Source organism: Rattus rattus, chromosome 9, assembly GCF_011064425.1.
Source record: "Rattus rattus isolate New Zealand chromosome 9, Rrattus_CSIRO_v1, whole genome shotgun sequence".
Classification (NCBI taxonomy): domain Eukaryota; kingdom Metazoa; phylum Chordata; class Mammalia; order Rodentia; family Muridae; genus Rattus; species Rattus rattus.
In genome coordinates this window covers 56,035,344-56,054,082 of record NC_046162.1, presented here as the reverse complement: position 1 = coordinate 56,054,082, position 18,739 = coordinate 56,035,344, and the positions used below count along the sequence as shown (strand labels likewise).

Below are 18,739 nucleotides of genomic sequence, written 5' to 3'. Positions count from 1 at the left end.
CGCCTTTAAGGTGCCGCCGCCGCGTGGCAGGGAGACAGCTTGTGCCAGCCCCATTCCGCCCGGCTCCGCTCGCGACGAGGAACACAATGCATAACAATCAGGCGCGCGCTTGAGCTGTGCCACGCAGCAGGGGGCGGGGCGGGTGCGGCCGGCGGGCGGGGCGCCGGGGTCGCGACCCCTGCCCCAGTCGGAGGCCGCCGGGGCCCCTGCGCTCCCCACGCCCGGGCTCCACCCCGCAGCCCGCGCGGCGCCCCGCCCCGGCTGCGCTCCCGCCCCGCGCTCCCTGCAAAGTTCATTCCCACTAACTCTTTTCCAGGCCACTTCCCCCTCACATCTGACAATCCGGGGCCCTCATTCTCCCAGTAATCACTCCACTGCACTAATTGCACATGCAAATATGCAAATGCGTATTAATTAATTACTATACTAATTAGTTCTGTGGTATTTGCGAGTAATAAATCATTGGATGGGAGCGAGGAAGCTGGAGACCTGGCCCATTTTCATTCTGCATAAAATTTTAATGGTCTCTCTGGCTGATCCGGGACGGCAGCGCGCGGAGAGGCTCTTAAAGGGCCAGAGGAGGCGGGAAAGGGGCAGGGACTGGGAGCTCCGGGTCATCCCGGCTGGAGCTGGCACCCTGGGCGGACTTGAGACGAATCCCCATTCCCTGTGGGGGCTGTCTTGAGCCTGCGGTTTCCCCCAATTCTTCTCTGCCCCTGGCCCTGGGTCCCCGGGGTAGCTTCTAAGGAAGAGAATCTGGGCGGGGAGTAGGCCGAGCCTCCTCGTTTCTTTAAGAAAGGAAAGGGGGCACGGAGCTGTGAGAGGCCAATGGCAAGGCTTTTGGAGCCCCAGAGAACCTGGGATAAGGGAATGAAGACTCCACTCCTTGGATGGCTGGGTAAACTGAGGCACAGGACAGGTCATTTTTTAAAATCTCATCTCCTGTTCCTAGAGAATGTCCTCGGTACCCCTAGGCTTTTCTTGTTTCCTGTGGTGACCATCAAGGTTAGGGGGGCTTCCAGCTTTCTCTTTCCACATGATCAAACCGCAACCCCGCCCCCGTGGGCACCAGCTGGCACCCTGGCAGAGCGGTCCTCGGCTTGAGTGGGCCCCAGGGACCCTGCTTTATTTCCAGGACATAGTCTGGACCCAGGGCACAGGGAGGAGGGCTGGCTGCTTCATTGACTAAAGGCGGCCGAGGGATCAGAGTGGTCCCAAGCCAAAGTCTAGGGGGATGCCAGAGGTGGGCAAAATGGGTAGGTGGGAACCAGGGTCTTGTCCTGAGCCCCAACCACTGCCACGCCCCAGCCCTGCAGCTCACTTGTAGTTACTAAGTTCCTTCTTCAACATGCACAGCAGTAATATAGGGGCAAAGCCTCAGGGGCCCCCACTGGTCACACCTCAGCAAACATTAGTGCGGTTGGGGAACTGTCCCAAGAGCCCTAGATGTCTTTGAGCCCTAGATGTCCCCCATTTTATGGATGGAAAATAAGATCACAGGGAGGTTCCGTGACTGGGCCAAGATGGCCCACCAGGGATTGGTGTCATGGGCTTCCGTATCTGTATTCCCTCCACACCGCACACTCTGCCCTCTCTTCCACCACAGCCACAGCTCCCGCCCAGGTTCCTGGGCAAGATCCCATTCCATCCTCATGGATATCGGGTCGTAGGCTCTGGGGGCATCCCCATTTTAGGCACGTGGAACCCAAGGGTCAAGGGAAATGGACCAAGTTGCTCTGGACCACACATCTAGTAAAGCCAGGTTCACTCAATGTCTTCAGCGGGAGGGATAGAAAGGGACCACGGCAGCCCCTGATTATCAGGGACCAGGAGAGGAAATAGGTTTTCAGCTGGAAAGCTGTGGGGAGAACTTTCTTCCTGGGAAGCAGGGACCGCAGGAGCTCACGAGGGGGAGGAGCTTTCCCTCTCCTTCTCCAGCTGCAGGCTGGGAAGGGGCGGGGGCTGCTAGAGGAGGGGTCCGGGGACGAAGGAGACCAGAGACTGAAAGCCCACGCAGGACACTAACCCAGGAACTCCATCCGGGGTTTATTCCCCTAATTTTGTCTGGAGTCATGATCTTCATTTTCTTCTAAAAGCCAGGAACTTTTTTTTGGAGACAGACTTTTGCTCTGTAGCCCTTCCTGACTGGCCACAAACTCCCAGCCCTGTGCCTGCCTCTGCCTCCCAGGTGCTGGGATTAAAGGGATGGTTCTGCGCATCTGACCACACCCTGGGAGGTTTCACTCCCCTGATTGATTGTTGTTTAGGGGGCCCACAGGAGTTCCCACCTGTTCTGTGCAGCAGAGAGGAAGGTGGTGGCACATTCACAATGGGCTTTCCTTTTACTGTGTGTTTGTTTCTTTTATTGTGTGCTTATGTGCACCAATTTGTTTGCTTTTCACAGTGATTTTATTATCCCCATTTTTATAAATCGAGGCAGTGAGGAAAGGAAGGCGGTTGGGGTTGCCTTAGCCCAGGGTTTGAACTACTGACTTGTGCTTGGTCCTTCTGCTCCATGTTACAAAGCTGCTGGTGTGGCCAGATTTCTGATGTCCCTGTCCCAAGCAGGGTCTCAGATCCCTAGAGCAGCAGACCTTCACCCTGGGACAGTAGGGACTTGGGGTCACAGGGAGAAAGAGTCTGTTCTCCCTCCTCCAGAGAGGGTTCCAGTTACTTTCTCCCCGCTGGAAGAACTGGACAGAGAATCTTTCACAAGGCCCAAGTCTTACCGTGCTCCTGAGAAGGGGGCATCATCGTTCAGGAGTGGGTGCTGTCCCAAGACCCTCTGCCTCCTCTCAGCATACCCTTGAGGGAAAAGCAGGGCTAAGCAGTTAGCATCTGTCAGAGGGATGACCCTGGCAGGGAAACTGAGATTCCAGCACTCTCAAAGATGAGCCCTGGGCCAGACCAGGGTCCTCTGACCTCCCAGTGGCCCAAGGGGACTTCAGTGCCCGTTCATTCCCCAGAGCTAGGGAAAACCTCACTGCCACCTTCTGGGCCTGGGAGTTTAGGGAGGGGCACTGGGGTGTTGGGAAGGATAGCCTCCAGGAAAAAAAAAAAACCAAAAACCATTTTCATTTTAGCCCTCTGCTGAAGACGAGGGAAACTGGGCTCACCCAGATTTCCCCTGTTGGGGGCTCTAGGGGTAAGTTGGGGGCCGATGGGCAAAGGAGGCAGGAGGGGTAGGCTGGCAGCCCTGAGCTTCTCCGTGCAGCCCCCGGGGCCGGGTGCCTGGGCAGGAGGAGGGGGCAGAGCAGCTGCTGGCGATTTATTAAGCAGTCACGGAAAAATTGGTTTATAAATTAACAGCTGTTTTAACTTTAGGGCCTCTTCTTCGGGGAATGGAAGCAGCCGACTGGACCGGGATTGCAGTGTGTGTGAGGCTGGTGGAGGGAGTGGGAGGCGGCGAGCTCCGGCAGCTGGCATTCTTCGGGGGCAGCCTCAGCTGGCACCTCGGGGGGCACCAGGCAGTGGCCAGAGCAGGGGGTCTCCAGGTGCCGGCGGCTGAGGCGGCCCCTCCCCCCTCCTTGGGTTGCAGCCTGCTCTCTTCTCACCCACATCTCAGCTTCCACCTGGGGGCGCCAGAGGGCATAGATGCTACTGTACTGGTTTCCGCCACCAGAGGGCAACCTCGGCCCACCGATTTCTGCTTCTCTTGAGAGCCCTGGAAACCAGGGATGTGGGAGGGAAAGAAACCAGGTCCAAAACAGAACTGGAACGAAGCCCACACCAGTGCACGCTAGTGATCTTCCACTCGTCGGTTCTAAATGTGTCAAAGACAGCGGTAAAGCCAGACTTCTTTAACCTCAGCACTGCGAGTTCGAAGTCGGCGTGGGCTACACAGCAAGTTCCTGGCCTGCCAAGACTGTAAAGTGAGACCCTGTGTCCAAAAGAATGAGGACTTCAGTGCTGGGAATGTAGCTCAGTGGTGATCTCATGGGCAAGGCCCTGGATTCGAGCTTCCGAACACCCCATGCCCAAGGCAAAAGGGGATGATCTCTGGAGACTAAGGTTATTTGTGGATTGTTTTGTTTGTTTATAGCCCAGGTTAGGCTGCAACTCATGGTTCAACCTCATGAATACTAGAATTTCAAGTATGAGTCGCCATGCTGGCTAGAACTGTCTTTTATTTGAACTAGACTCTGGGCAAAAGCTGCTGAAGCCCTCTGAAGCTTCAGTTGTCCTGTCTGTAAAATGGGACTACCCTAGAAGATTAAGTGAGATACTACACATACAGGGCCTGACTCAGTGTCCAGGACAGTAAAATCTCCAAATAGTAACAGCAACAACAACAACAACAATAACAAGCCAAAGTCAAACTCAATACCAAACCTAACTTTTTTTTTTTTTTTGGTTCTTTTTTTCGGAGCTGGGGACCGAACCCAGGGCCTTGCGCTTCCTAGGCAAGCACTCTACCACTGAGCCAAATCCCCAACCCCCAAACCTAACTTCTTAGTGTCTACAAATTATGTTCATTCACTTATTCCTCAGTTCATCTTCCCTGCAGTACCTCAGAATCCAGTATAAAGGTACATGGTGTGCTGGACACATCTTAAAACTGTGTGCCATTAAAATTGAGTGCTACGAACTTTGATTCCGGATTGGAGAGATGGCTCTGGGATTAAGAGCACTGACTGTTCTTCCAGAGGTCCTGAGTTCAATTCCCAGTAATCACATGATGGCTCACAACCATCTGTAATGGGATCTGATGCCCTCTTCTGGTGTGTCTGAAGAAGCTACAGTGTACTCACATAAATGTAATAAATCTTTTTTAAAAAAAAAAAAAAGAGCACTGGCTGCTCCTTCAGAAGTTCGATTCTCAGCCCCACATGGTAGCTCACAACTGTCTGTAATTCCACCCAGGGGATGTGACACCCTCTTCTAGCCTCTGCTGGCACTGAGTCGATTGACATGATGCGTGCGAGCACACACACACACACACACACACACACACACACACACACACCAAGTTTAGAGCACTTGCTGCTTGATTTCCAGGAGATCCATCGCCCTCCTCTGGCATTGCATGCAGTGGTTCCCAAGCAGGCAAGACACTCACACACTTACAATAAACCTTTAAAAAGGAGCTTTGATTCACATAGAACCAGTAGAGGGGGAGATTGAGCTAGACAGAGCAAGAGATCCCCCTTCCCCGCCGCCGCCAGTATGGTGATGGCCACATGCTATGTAGACTTTTCATCTGGGCATTGTGGCTCATGACAAAACCCAGCACTTGGGAAGCAAAGGGCAAGAGAATCTCTGTGAGTTTAAGGCTAGCCTGGTCTACATAATGAGTCTCCAGCCAACCAAGGCTATAAAGGGAGACCCTGTCTCAAAATAAGAATCAGGACTAGAGAGATGGCTCAGAAGTTTTAAACACTTGTTATTCATGAGTCGGCCATGGTAGCACATGGATTAATCCCAGCACTCAGGAGGCAGAGGTGGGCAGAGCTCTGTGAGTTCAAGACCAACCTGGTCTACAGAGCAAGTTCCAGTACAACCAAGGCTGCACAGAGAACACCTAAACCAACCAAACCAAACCACCACCAACAAAAAATCCACTTGCTGTTCTTCCAGAGGGGCCAGAGTTTGGTTCTCAGAATGCCAGATGCCAGCTTACGACTCTATCTCCCGGGGTTCAGTCACCCTTTTGTGGCTCTGCACACGTAAGCAAAAACACACACATAAATAAAAACAAACAAATCTTTAGGCATAGTTCAGAACTCCATCGCAATGGAGCAATGGCTGCTCAACGCTGTCACATTCTGTGTTTGTAAAGTTTTTTTTTAAACACACAGATTCCGATAGGATTATACCGAATCGTGAAAAGATGCTAGATAAGAAGATGAATAAGTCTCAGATGACCGTTTACCGCCGTATTGGCCAAGAATGCCCTTGCCCTCTTTTTTGCTTTGAATTGTTCTCTCTATCCCCTTCCCTAATCGCTCTTTCCCCTTCGTGGCAGGCAAAGATGGCCCTGTGCACCCAGCTAGCTTTCCCCAGCTCCTCTAAGGCTGCTTCCAAGACTTCCTGGGGCCTCCCTTTCAGCTGCCACATGCTGCTCCTTCCAGTTCCAGCTCTGCTCAGTGGTGCCAAGGTCACCAGCTTGATGCCTAACTGCAGACCCACATTGCCAGCCAGCGGTGCTGCAGCCCGAACCCTGGCCGATTCCGCCACCTGCTGGCCGTTCACAAAACTTCATCTCTTAAGCGGCGAAGGAAGACCAAACCGTTGAAGACTACCTGGAATCCCGAACGGCTCTGGGGCTTAAATTTTGATCCCGTGGAATCGTCACAGTCATTGTACAAGGTGGGCTTTGAAATATACAGAAGCGAGGAGGCACAAAGAAACTGTCTAAGTTCACGCAGTAAGTTCCGGACATGAGATTCCCATCCAGGGCTGGCTGACCTCCCCCACCCCCACCCGCGCCCGCCTTCATGTGAATTTATGTACTTGGATTGAGGGAGGTGTACTTTTTCACCTCCGCAAAGGAGGGCAAAGACCTCACAGCACCTTCCCAGAGTCGTCTTCCAGAGAAGGAGGATGTAGTGGCTCTTGCATGGCAGGGACTGGTCAAGAAGAAAAAGTAAACATCAGAAAACACGTTGCCTCAAAGCAATGTACTCAGACCCGGTGAGGGAACAGTCAGTCACACCACTATACGACCTTGTCAGTCCAAGCGAGCAGGAATTAAGTCAAACAAGGTCTTGAAATTGTTCTTTGGACTTAGCTGCCTGTTCTTCTAACTCATGCATAATAACCCAGGAGTGGTATATTATTTTTACATCTCATTTGCATATGATTAATTCCAAGTCCGAGTGAATGGGAGTCACGCTGGCTTCTCAGCCCTCCCACCAGTTTGTCCAGCCCCCCTCCCCTACCTCTTGCTAGGCTCTGCCACCCCCACCAGCCTCTACCCACTCCTTGCCCCTGGCCCTCCCTCCCCAGTTCCCTGTTCCCTTCCTCCCTGTCTCCCACGCAGCCTCCGCCACCTGGCCGCCCACCGCAAAAACTTTTCCCCAAGTTCCTGAGAAGTCGCGTAGGATCCAGGAGAGAAAAATCAAAGTAATAAAACCTCATTTAATTCCTAACGGAGGGCAGAGCTGTGAGCTGCAATTATCTTAATGTGGAGCTATTTTTACTCTCTCTCCATCTCTGTCTCCTGCCTTTCTGTCATAAGGCATTGTCCCCTCCACTTCCCTTTGTCTCCTCATCTCTCACATGGGTCCTCTTCCTTTTGCTCTCTCCATGACGACCCCCACCCCCGGTTCCTCTGTCCCTCCTAGCTCTGTGTTCCTTTCCCTCAGACAGTCCTCTGTCTCCTTCCCTCCCTTTCGTGACTCCAGGGTTGAAGAGTCAGAGGCATTACACCCAGACAGAGCTGGACGAAGAACTGACGATCACCCACTGTCCCCAAAAGTCCATCTTTTGGGAATAAATTGTGCTCCTGTCTCCTTAGCACCACAAGGAGAATCCTTCATGGTTGTTCAGGCCTAACCAGTGTGTTGCCAGGAGTTTCCAGTGGGCACTGAGGTACCCCAGGGGGGCACAGCCTCATCCCTGTCCCCTGCCCCTTCTATCCACCACACACCCTTCCTCACACACCCCAGCAGGGGGAACTCCAGTCTCTTACCCCACTTTAACCTGAAGGCTGCCCAGCGACTGCCTAGCTATGTCTCTGTCTTCCCAACACACGGACAAGCTGGGCTTTGCCATTCCTCACCACACCCCATCTGGAAGAGGGGTCCTGGGCCAAGCTAGGGACTGGCAGAGATGCCCATGTCCCAGGGACAGCAACCTATCATGAGCTGTTTCCCAGAAAATATGTAAGTCAACAAGTTGTGGCCAGGCCTAGGCTGGAGGATGTGGAGCCTGGCCACCGGAACATCTTATTCCCAAGAGCAAAGCTTGGCCTCTCTCTCTCTCTCTCTCTCTCTCTCTCTCTCTCTCTCTCTCTCTCTCAATGCCCCCTGACCTCATTTCCATAAGACTCCATTGGATTGGCCTCTCTGTCCACCCCTGGAGCCAGAGCGCTGGTCTGGGAGTGGAAAAGTTGCTGGTAGAGTTAGGGGTGTGGTGGGGACGGCTCCTGCTGTTCCTGGCCTAAGAGTGACCAGAAGAGAGGACAGCCAACACAAACAGAACCCCAGGAGGGCACACACAGGCACAGGTCCACACACGCCCCTTCTGGGCACTACGGAAGGCACTCAGTCCTTCTTGCCAGCCCCCAGAGGGGAGTGCCAGCTCCTACAGGGACTCAAGGGCTTGGACAGATAAACAAGGGTACTTAACCCAGAAAGTAGCCCCTCTCCCCAAAACACACACACACACACACACACACACACACACACACACACACACACAGACTTCTGTAGAAGAGACTGGCACCTCAGAATCATATCACACACACACACACACACACACACACACACACACACACACACACACCCCTCTCCCCCAGCTCTGTTCCCCAACGCACCAAGCCCACACATGTGATGGCACGTGTACTGGGGAAGGCAGCCCCCCAACCCTGCCCTTGGGCTGGTTCTATCCCCTCCCCCAGTAGATGCGGAGAAAAGGCAAGAGACACGTGAATGCTGGGTACATTGTGGCAGGGACTCATTCCCCCCCTCCCTTAGGGAACTTGCTCTCACATTCTCAGCCTCAAGCCCCTCTCCTGTATACCCCCCACCCCCCCACCCCACCCCGAGCTGGCACCCGCCTGCCCATCACCTTGACAGTCTCTGACATCCTCCTCCACACCCACACCCTCCCCCGCACACACGCAGTCCTCCCACACTCTGCCACTCACACCCGCTTCTTTGACACTCTGACACACTTACATAGACTCACACACTCACACCACACCGACCCCCACCCTCCTCAGCTGCAGCACTCCAGGCCTCTGGCGTTCACTTGCACATACTCCCTACCACGATGACTGACAGGTGTCCTCCCACGCACACCTCTCTCACACTCGCTTTCTAGGACACCCCCATTCACAGCGTGACATGCTGGCACTCTCTTCTCGACCTCACGAGCCTCCTTTAAAACTCCACGTCCCGGGGGCCCGAAGTGGTTAAGGCCAGACTCCGGGCTCCAGCTGCCCCTACCCTCTCCCTTTAGCGTCACGGCTGGACTCCATCAATAATGCAACGCCGAGTTCTGGGGAGACGGCAGGGGGCCCCCGGGCCGCTCCCCTAGCCCTAGCTCGCACTCCGCACCCTCCTCCCAGCCCAGGGAGAGCACGCTTCTCGATGCTCATTGGCCGATTTCCCCTAAGCCCTCCCTCCGAACGCCTGGGCGCCAGTCCCTGGCAGAGAGGACCGGCTGGGACCCCAGGTTGGGACCCGTGAGGTGCAGCCAGTAGCGACAGAGGCGCGGAGAAGAAGGCAGAGGAGGGAGGGGATAGACAGAAGCTGGTGGAGCGAGGTCGAGGGCAGTCCGCCGAGGCCCGGGGAGAGCTCAGGCGGGGAGCCAGAGCCCCGCGCCCCAAAGCAGTAGCGCGCAGCCAAGGCGCGGGGACCCTGAGCCCTGGCCTGGGGACGCTGAGCCGGGTGCCGCAGGTGAGCCCCGCTGCCCAGCCCTCCCGGGGCGCGCGCGCGTTCTCCTCGTAGAGCGCGGGATTTTCCTGGGTGCGGGGACAGTGCTCCTCCTCCTCCGCGCAGCACGCGCCACCCGCAGCACCGGCCAGCGGAGCAGAGCTCTACCAGACACCCCAGGAGCGCGCAGCCGCCTGCCATGGACCCCAAGGACCGCAAGAAGATCCAGTTCTCTGTGCCCGCGCCCCCGAGCCAGCTCGACCCCCGACAGGTGGAGATGGTAAGGGGGCCGCGCCCCATCCACGTGTCACCCCCAGCATACATCCCCCACACCCACCCCAGCACAGTCCGGCCTGTCCAATGTTGGACCCAGCCTGGGCTAAAGCGGGACGCCCCACAGGACGCGAAGTTCGCTGGAGACTCCTAGCAACTTTTCCCCGGACCTTTGAGCCGATCTTGGGCGGGAGAATTTCTCCAGTGAGAGTCCGGGGAGACAATCCGCTCACTCCTGGAGCTGCCCTTTTGGCTCTTACATAGCCCCCGCTAAGCTAGACGTTTTCCCACGGGGACCACATCACCCTAGTGGCACCCCATGGACACAAACAGCTCTGGCGTCTGAGGCTGTCACTTCAACCACTCATGGTCTCGAGGACCACAGTTTCACCCTATAGGTCTGGTCCGGGGTCCCCGGAACGCTGTTCTGGATACTCTCTGCTATCAGGACCTAGAGCTGCAACCCCAGGGAGTGAACTGCCATGTGTTCCTAGAGGGTTGGGAGACCTACAGAGATATGAGGGAGAGTGGTGGAGAGAGAGGTCTGTTCTCCTCGACCTAGCAAGGACACTTGTTGCTGAGATGCCAATGGCTCTGAATAGAGAGGGCAGTAAAAACCCAGCAAAGCCCTTCTTGGGGTGTTTTGTTGGGGTGAGTGGAAGCCTAGGCCTAAAGCAGCCCTTGGCAGCAATTGTTTCAACTTCAATTACCTGGCCCTCTCTCCATTCCCCTGGAGCTCCGAGGGGACCTAATTAACTGCTAATCAGTTGGTCTGATTGCTAAGCTAGGGGTGGGGCAACGGCAAGGAGGACAATTTTACATTATTTTTTGTGAGAACTGGGTGATAAATCCCACAGCTTGAGAAAGACTGTGTCAGCAAGGCCCAGACCCAGAGACCCCAGCAGACTCCCGAGTGTCTGGAGCCGCAGGGAAGAGGGGGTGGTGGTGATGCCCGGAAGTATGGGGTTCACACTTCTTCCTCAGCTGAGTCCAGCTGCTCTGAGGCCCTTGAGCTGACCTTTGGCGGGTAGGGCCGGTCGGTAGCTCCCTTGGAGTGCTCAAGCTGGCTGAAGTGTCTAGACCAGCTTTGCTGTCTAGAGCAAGTTCTGTAGTAACTGTGGAGTGTGGCCATCTGGACTAGGAGTCCGAGGATGTCCTTTGGACCCAGTGTGCTGTGTGACCTTGAGCACTTTGCTGAACCTCTCTGAGCCCCGGACTTTTCATCCCTGTGAAATAAAGAGATTGAAAGCAGGGTGAGCTCTGGCGGCCTTTGGTTCACAGACTCCCTGAGGGCTCCAAAGCCCAGCTTCCAGCTGGCTGAGTGTGATGGTGAGGTGCCCCACGAGGTGTTTATCCTGTCTTTCCTTCCCCCATCTCCCTAGATCCGGCGCCGGAGGCCAACCCCTGCCTTGCTGTTCCGGGTCTCAGAGCATTCCTCGCCAGGTAGGGCCCATTCCCTGCCCCCTACCCCAAGTCTGGGGCCCTCAGAGAGAGGGACAGGCTGGAGACTGGTGGCCTGGAAGGCCAACACGGGTTGGTTTATTCTCTTGGCACCAGGAGGGAAGGGCACACTTTTGCTGTCCCAAAAACTGAGGCTTTGGGGAAAGTAACCTGATCCTTTTTCTCTTTCGTCATCGTTCGTGGTTGGTGTATGCCTGATGGCCTCTCTCAGAGGAGGAGTCCTCTCCGCACCAGGTGAGTTTCCTGAGGCAGCTGGAAGGACACCCATTTGGGGGGTGGGGGGTAGACTGGTGTCTAGGCCGCCACAGGACATGTTAGCATATCAATTGCTGGAGGTCCTGTTCTGGTGTCACCCTCTCTCTTAGTGGGGCGGGGTGGGTTGTCCACGACCCCGGGGTCCTGCTCTAAGTCAGGCTTCTGCTAATGGGGGTGGGGCTTGGCCTAGGTGTCCTAAGTGTCCTGAACTCTGTCAGCTGTCCAAGTCAGTTGTCCCACTGGAGGGAGGGGATAGGGGAGGGTATCTGGGGGAGCCTGTTTCAACTGCTTCTTCCCTGCAGAGAACCTCAGGAGAGGGGCACCACCCAAAGTCGAAGAGACCCAACCCCTGTGGCTACACTCCCCCATCACTGAAAGGTACTAACCCCACCCCTCCATCTGTCTTGTGGAATCCTGGAGCCCTGCACGTGGGGGAGGAAGAGGCACTGTCAGCTGGGAAGGACTGCCACCAACTCTGTGCCTGACCTGGGAGAATAGTTCCTTCTTAGGCTCCCAAAGGCAGGGAAAGAGCAGCTAGGGTCTTAACAGTGAGTAGGTTGAGGATTAAAAGGGAGAGCTGGCTAGGCCCCCCAGGACAATAAACATTGAGGTGAGAGACTCTGAGGGTATCTCTGCTGGGCCTTGCTTGCCGCCTGCCTTCCCTTCAGGCTCCAAGGCTCCAGGTCCGCATCCTGGGTTCCTGCATCCTGCACCCACTTTTCTGTCTGGGCTAAAAGGTGTCATTCCTGTCTCATATCGCCAGGTCTCCCCGGCAGGCAATGGGCGAAATAAGATGAGGAAGATTCGGAGGCTCATGGGGTAGCTCAGTGGTAGAGCATCCGGTTGACATGCCCTGGGTTACACCCCTAAGGTCGATTTTAGATAAGTCAGGATGGTGGTGCAGAGGTCTGTTAGCTCAGCGTTTCGGAGACAGAGGCAGGCTGGTTTTTGTGAGTTCAAGGCCAAGATGGTCTATAGAGAGAAGGCCAGGCCATCCAGAGTTGCACAGTGAGTCCCAGTCCCGACAAAACAAAATGAAAATACCCGAAAACAAAAACAAAACAAAGACGACGCCTGACGGTTCAGACCTCTAAGCCCTGCACTTAGGAGGCAGAGGCAGGAAGGTTGGTATGGACAAGAGATCAGCCTGGGTCGCATGGTGAATGCCAGGTCAGCTGGGGCAACGCAGCACGACCGTGTCTGTCATAGTAACGAAAGATGAGTGATTCTGTCCCTGGCCTCTGGGACCCTTTACCTCTAGGTGTCAGGGAGAGTTGGCAGGAGGGACAGTGCTAAGGCTTATGGAATCAACAGGCCAGAAAAGACAGGTTAAAAAAAAAACGGGGTGCACAGAGGGGCTGGCGGTGTGAAGCCAGGTTTTAGGGAGAGCTGGAGACCTGGAGACCTGGTTTCTGGCCAGGGAGCTGTGGGAGACATACCTGAAGGAAGGGCAGGTGCACGTGAGAGCCAAGGGCCTCTTCCTACCTGGGTGCCAGTGGCCTGCCCCTTCCACCGGGGCCTTTCCTGCCCGGCCTGCCCCTTCTCCTGGGGGTGGAAGGCTGAGAGCTCCCCCAGGTGGGTGGGTTTAGTGTGGCTTCTCAGCGCCAAGGTCAACAGGAGCACCAGTCAGCCTGCCTGCCAGGCCTGGGAGCAGAGGAGAGAGGCGGGGAGGACGGGAGAGGGGAGTTGGTGTTTTCCTTCTCCCAAGGCAGGGACATGAAGGAAGGAAGCTACAGAGAGTGGCAGCGTGCAAGGACTTCCTGGAGGACCTGTAGAGGGTTCAAAGCAGGCGTGAAGAAAGTGGCATATTCCCAAGGAGTACAAGAACTTGGCCTGGAGACTGGGGTATAGAATGTGTGCACAGCTTGCCTGAGACCCTGGCTTCCAGTGCAGGCACCACATAAGCCAAGTGTGCTGACGTGCCTATAAGCCTAGCACTCTCGTAGAGCCAGGAGGATCGGAAGTTTGAGGTCATGCCCAATGAGTCTGAGGCAAACTCCAGATACATTAATGAGACTCCGTCTTAAGACGATCTGCGTCTTCTCCTGTCTAGGCTGGGTGAATATGAGGGGACCCCATCCCGTGTCCTTTAGGGGAGGCACTCTTAACACACTAAACACAAACTATAACGCTGAGCTACACTTCCCGTTCAGCCCTCCCTGGCTTTGTCCTACACTTAGGGAGTAGACTGAGGTCATTGTTTAGGGCCAGGAAATTTCTTATGTACCAATAGTTGACCAAAGATCTGTCTACTCCAGCCTCTCGGGGCTGTATCTATAACATCTGGGTAGAGAGACACAGGGATGTGGGAAGGAGTCAGGAGAGGGCTGGACTGGGGTTCTTGAATCTGTTTTATTTTTCCGAGATAGGGTTTCTCTGTGTAACCCTGGCTGTCCAGGAACTCACTCTATACCCCTGGCTGGCTTCAAACTCTTGAGATCTCCCTGCCTTTGCCTCCCAAGTGCTGGGCTTAAAGGCATGTGCTGTCACCAACATCTTACAGAGTTCTTGAATTTTAAAAAGGAAGACTTGGAGTAGGGGGATTTTAGGGTCCCAGACATGGAGAGGTGAGAGGAGACAGTGTTGTAGGGAAAGACTCTTGAAGGCCCAGCGAGGCATAAGAGACTGAGAAAAGCAAACAGAAGCTCACGGGGGGTGGGGGAAGGTGGGGGGGTGGAGTGGGGGCAGCAGAGGCGCTGTACACACCTGCCAGCACCTTGGATCACGAACTGAATAACTCTCCTCCCCCGATTGCCTGCCTGCTACTGCCTCTCCCACAGCCCAGAGGCCCTTCTGCACCGAGATGGTTCTGTTTGGCAAGCTTAGCCCTTTCTGGGTAAGGGCAAGTGTCTGGCTTGGGTTTTGTAGGGCAGGATTCAAGAGCCCTCCAGGAAGGGTGGACAGCGCTAAGCCTCAGAGGAGCGGAGGGGTGGGGGGTGCTTTGAGGTCAGGTCAGAGCTCTCTGGATTGGCTCAAGGTGAAACTTTGCCAGGTCCCCAAGGCCGGGGCAGGGCAATTTATTGAGATTTTATTGCCTGGGTAGCTTACCCACAGGCGGTGGGAAGAGGTAGATTGGGAGCTGGGGCAGGGCGGGGCATTGAGCACACACAATGCACCCTCTGTGCCTGTCCCTGAGTTGGCAGGAGTGCGTGGCCCTGCTTGCTGCACATGAGGTTTTCAGCTACCCCCTGGGCTGCTAAGGGGAGGGGCCGCTTTCGGATTAAGTAGCCCAGAACTACTGGCCACTGCAAAGTGTCTAGTCGGCTAGCTGGGGACAGTGGACCTAATGTCTCGCCTACTCTAAAATCCTGATAGTCCCCGGCCCCTTGCTGACCCTGCTCTAGTCTCTGGTTTAGTTTTGTTTGAGGGGGTTGTTTATGTAGCCCAGGCTAGATTAGAACTCACTATGTAGCTGAGGCTGCATATACATTCCTGGTCTTCTTGTCTCTACTTTATGGGTGCTGTGATTACAGGCTTCTGCTAGAAAGCAAAACTCGGGGCCCTGTAAATGCTACATTCCCCTGTCCCTCCACCCCGGTCTTAACCCAATAATGTTCCTTCAAACCTTGACAATTCCTGAACCCCCAGCCCACAGCCCATCCCTCTTCCCTCCCCGCCTTTCGTCTTTGGGAAGCCGCCTACACTGTTCCTTTCCTCGGCTGCGTCTGAGCAGGTCTTCGTGGTGGTGGTGGTGGTGGGGTGTTGCTGCTTTCTGGGTCACCGCAGAGGGAGCTGGGAGATTAGGGATATGGGTCAAGACTGTGAGGACTGCATGTGAACAGTCTACTTGCCCAGCAAGGGCTTCACCGGCTGCAGAGTGCTGTGACCTCAGGCTCAGGACTGCTTCTGCTTCGGGAGTCCGGGGAAGAGGTGCAGATTGGTGTCCAATGCTGGGCAGTTTTGGGAAGGGAGGCACAGCAACACGGATCATCGTGAACGGCGTCAGGAAAAAGAGCTCTGACCTATAGGCCTGACACCTTCCGCCTGGGGTTAAACACTGTAAACACTTTCCGGTACTGCATGCCTGGCTCTGGAAGCCCCCTGGCCAGAGAACGCTAAGCTGTTGTGCTGGCCTGGTCTCGCCCAGCCGGGGGCCCTGTGGTGCAGGCGAGTTTTCTGGTGCCAGTCTTAGGGGGAGGGCAGCATCTTGGAACAGCTTAAGAGCTAATATGATTAAAGCGTATGCTCTGTGACTCCCACCTTGGATTGATGTGGAGTGGGTTGTGGCCTTTTTACCACTGAGCTTGGGCCTCTCAGGGCCCAACCTCTGCCTCAGTTGCATGCATGAGCTGCCCCTTCATCTTGACTGACCCTTGCCTCCCGGATCTCCCCCACCAGCTGTGCAACGCATCGCCGAGTCCCACCTGCAGACCATCAGCAACCTGAGTGAGAACCAGGCCTCGGAGGAAGAGGACGAGTTAGGGGAGCTTCGGGAGCTGGGGTATCCACAAGAGGATGATGAAGAGGATGAGGACGAGGATGAAGAGGAGGACGAAGAAGAAGACAGCCAGGCAGAGGTCCTGAAAGGCAGCAGGGGGACTGGTAAGCTGGAGGGGCTCTGGTCTGTGGTTTCTGTTACGGTGGGTCAAGCGTGGCTCTTCCAGAAGAATCCGGTGATGTCCTCCTATGGCCAGCTTCTGGGACCTGGCATCCCTTTGTCTTGGTTAACCCTTCACCTGATTAGGTTTTCCCCACTGTTCATCCCTTTCTCAAAATTAAGGCCAGGCGTGGAACAACGAACGGAGGACAGACCCAAAAAGGAACTTTCTATCCATGGAAGCGAATTGTGAGGAAATTCAGAGATAGAAAGCCCAACATTCCCTTTCATCCGTTTCTGAACCTAGCATGCACTCATGCCGTGCTGAAGGAGGCTGGCTGGTTTGCCCTCTCCAGGACCTTTGCCCGTGTCTTTTCCCTCCTAGGATGGGGTGGGAGAGTGCCCTCTAGTGTCCAGATGTAGAATTGAGGATTTAAGAACCGGTCTGGTCTGCACCTGTGTTTTAACCTCAGCATCCTGGTGATAAGGCACCTAGAATCTACACAGAAGGCTGCAGAGCCAGAAAGAAACCCACAGAAGACCCCAACACCAGACAACTAGGCAGAAAGACCTCACCCCTCCCACGGTTGTATCTTCTGTGCCTGTCCACAAAAGGCTGTGCATCATCTAGCCTGGTGCATGTTAAACTTTTTGGACCTGTTTTTTTTTTTTTTTTTTTTTTGAGGGGGGGGGTGACAAGCCGTCTCCAGCTCTCGTTCAGCTCTTGGGCCCAGACAAGAAGGCTTGGGTCTCCTTTCTGCATCTCTGACTGCGAGGGTGTCAGAGAGCTGGGAGAGCTGAGTGAGCTCCTTCTGAGACCCCCCCCCCTGGAACCTGTGGAAATTTGACAAAAAAGCTGCTCCCTCAGGAAGGAGAAGGGGGCCCTGAGTCACATGACTGGACCTCAAGGAATAACTCTGGGGACCGGTTCTGGGTCTCTTGAGAGGACAGGGTCTCATCCTGCAATCCAGGTTGGCCTGAATCTTAACGATGCATCTCAGGCTGACCTTGAACCCAAAGCAATCCTCCTGCTTCAGCCTCCTGATTGCTGCATTACTGGCATAAGCTTCCACACCCAGCTTCCCAGAAGGTATTATCTAAGGTAACCTATACAGATCTTCTTACATAATATTTCCTTTAGAAAAGTGCCCATGACCTAAGTTACAGTCATAGGGACAGTTGTCCGGGTGAGTGTTCTGCCCACTGGGCAGCGATGGTTGTCTCAGAAGCTCAACTTCAAGCCATCAGACACCACAGAGGGGCACTCAAGTCTATGTATGTATGCCCTCTCTTCCAGCGGGGCAGAAGCTTACTTGTGGCCAGGGTCTGGAGGGGCCCTGGGAGCGCCCGCCTCCTCTGGATGAGCCCCAGAGAGATGGAAACTCTGAGGACCAAGGGGAAGGCAGAGCAACACAAAGTGGTGAGCTTCGGAATGTGGGCTGGGGAGGTGGAGAGAAACCTCTGGGCCGAGCCTGGCCTTGAGTCCTCTTTACTTGTCTTTCAGAGCCGGGAGAGGAGCCTCAGCACCCTACCCCCCCCTGAGTCTGGCACTTAAGCTCAGAGCCCTGTATCTCCCAGAAGGAAGTGCTCCCCAGAAACCCACTCTGTCCCCACCCTCCTTTGTACCCTGTCTTTCACCTGCTCGGGCTGCGGCTTCTGACTTTTAGAAGACTAAGGCTGGTCTGTGTTTGCTTTGGCTGAAGCCCAGAGTCCCCAATGCCTTTCCCTGCCAGTCATTCTTCTGTTTACCCGGTGGGAGGGGGGAGGTGCAAGCACCCACACTGGAAACCCCAGAAGGCCATAAACAAATATTCACCCTTCACAAGTCTTCTCTCCAGACTCTCTCCCCTGGGAGAGATCTGAGGTCTGGGGAAAGCAGGTACTGAGAGCCTACAGGTATCCTGAGATCTCCTCCATCTTCCTATGGGGGGCTTTGAGTCCCCAACGCTCTCATAGACTTCAACCAGGACCCAGGTCTCAAGCATTCTTTTGCAGAGCCTCAACATTCTGGATGTCTTCCCTTATTGTCCTGTTCCTGCTGGGTGCCTGCAAGATGGACTGGCAGACTGCTTGCTGCGTTTCGTTTGTGCTTTGGTGCCAGGAATGCACTTACTATATGTCCTTAGAGGGACCACACCGTGCCGGGGGGCCTGGTTCTCCTTGTCCTCCAGCAACTTGGTTCCCTTCCCCTTCTCCCCTGACTCCAGGCCTGACCCCCTCCTATGCTGTAATAAATCTTTGTAAATAATTGTCCTGAGACTCCTCTTTCAGGGGAGGTAGGAGAGACCAGGAAGTAATGGTATGTTCTGACAGGGAAAATGGTGGTTATCTTAGGGTCAGGATCTTGACCCTTGTGTCTAGGTTTTCCCAGGAGACTTTCCTGCAGGCTTTAAGCATGACAGACATACTAGCTCCTGAGGGAGATGGCTAAAAGCCAAGGGAGAACAAAGGTCCTTTAAAAGCGTGTGATGGATGTGGTGGGGCACATCTGTAATCTCAGCACTTGAAAGGCTGAGGAAAAAGAATCCCGAGTTCGAGGCCAACCTAAGACTCAAAAACAAAAAAAATGGATTTACGGGGTTGGGGATTTAGCTCAGTGGTAGAGCGCTTGCCTAGGAAGCGCAAGGCCCTGGGTTCGGTCCCCAGCTCCGAAAAAAAAAACCAAAAAAAA

At 54.8% G+C, this 18,739-nt stretch overlaps 1 protein-coding gene and 1 long non-coding RNA gene across 3 annotated transcripts; one reads left to right on the top strand and one right to left on the bottom strand.

Moving 5' to 3' along the window:
• Window positions 1-5,687: 5,687 nt before the first annotated feature.
• LOC116909450 lies at window positions 5,688-11,038 on the bottom strand. Of its 2 annotated transcripts, none has more exons than XR_004389073.1 (2): window positions 10,834-11,038; window positions 5,688-6,569 (listed from the first exon to the last, which is right to left on the bottom strand). It is a non-coding gene; the product is annotated as an uncharacterized LOC116909450 (long non-coding RNA). The 2 variants fall into 2 exon arrangements; XR_004389072.1 differs by lacking the exon at window positions 10,834-11,038 and adding an exon at window positions 9,114-9,202.
• On the top strand, window positions 9,202-18,318 carry Ppp1r1b (protein phosphatase 1 regulatory inhibitor subunit 1B). Its single transcript, XM_032913028.1, has 7 exons — window positions 9,202-9,822; window positions 11,198-11,258; window positions 11,488-11,510; window positions 11,834-11,909; window positions 15,870-16,073; window positions 17,366-17,488; window positions 17,573-18,318. Exons 1-7 carry the CDS (start codon window positions 9,742-9,744, stop codon window positions 17,608-17,610), a joined length of 606 nt encoding a protein of 201 aa, XP_032768919.1. The 5' UTR covers window positions 9,202-9,741; the 3' UTR covers window positions 17,611-18,318.
• The last annotated feature ends 421 nt before the right edge of the window (window positions 18,319-18,739 follow it).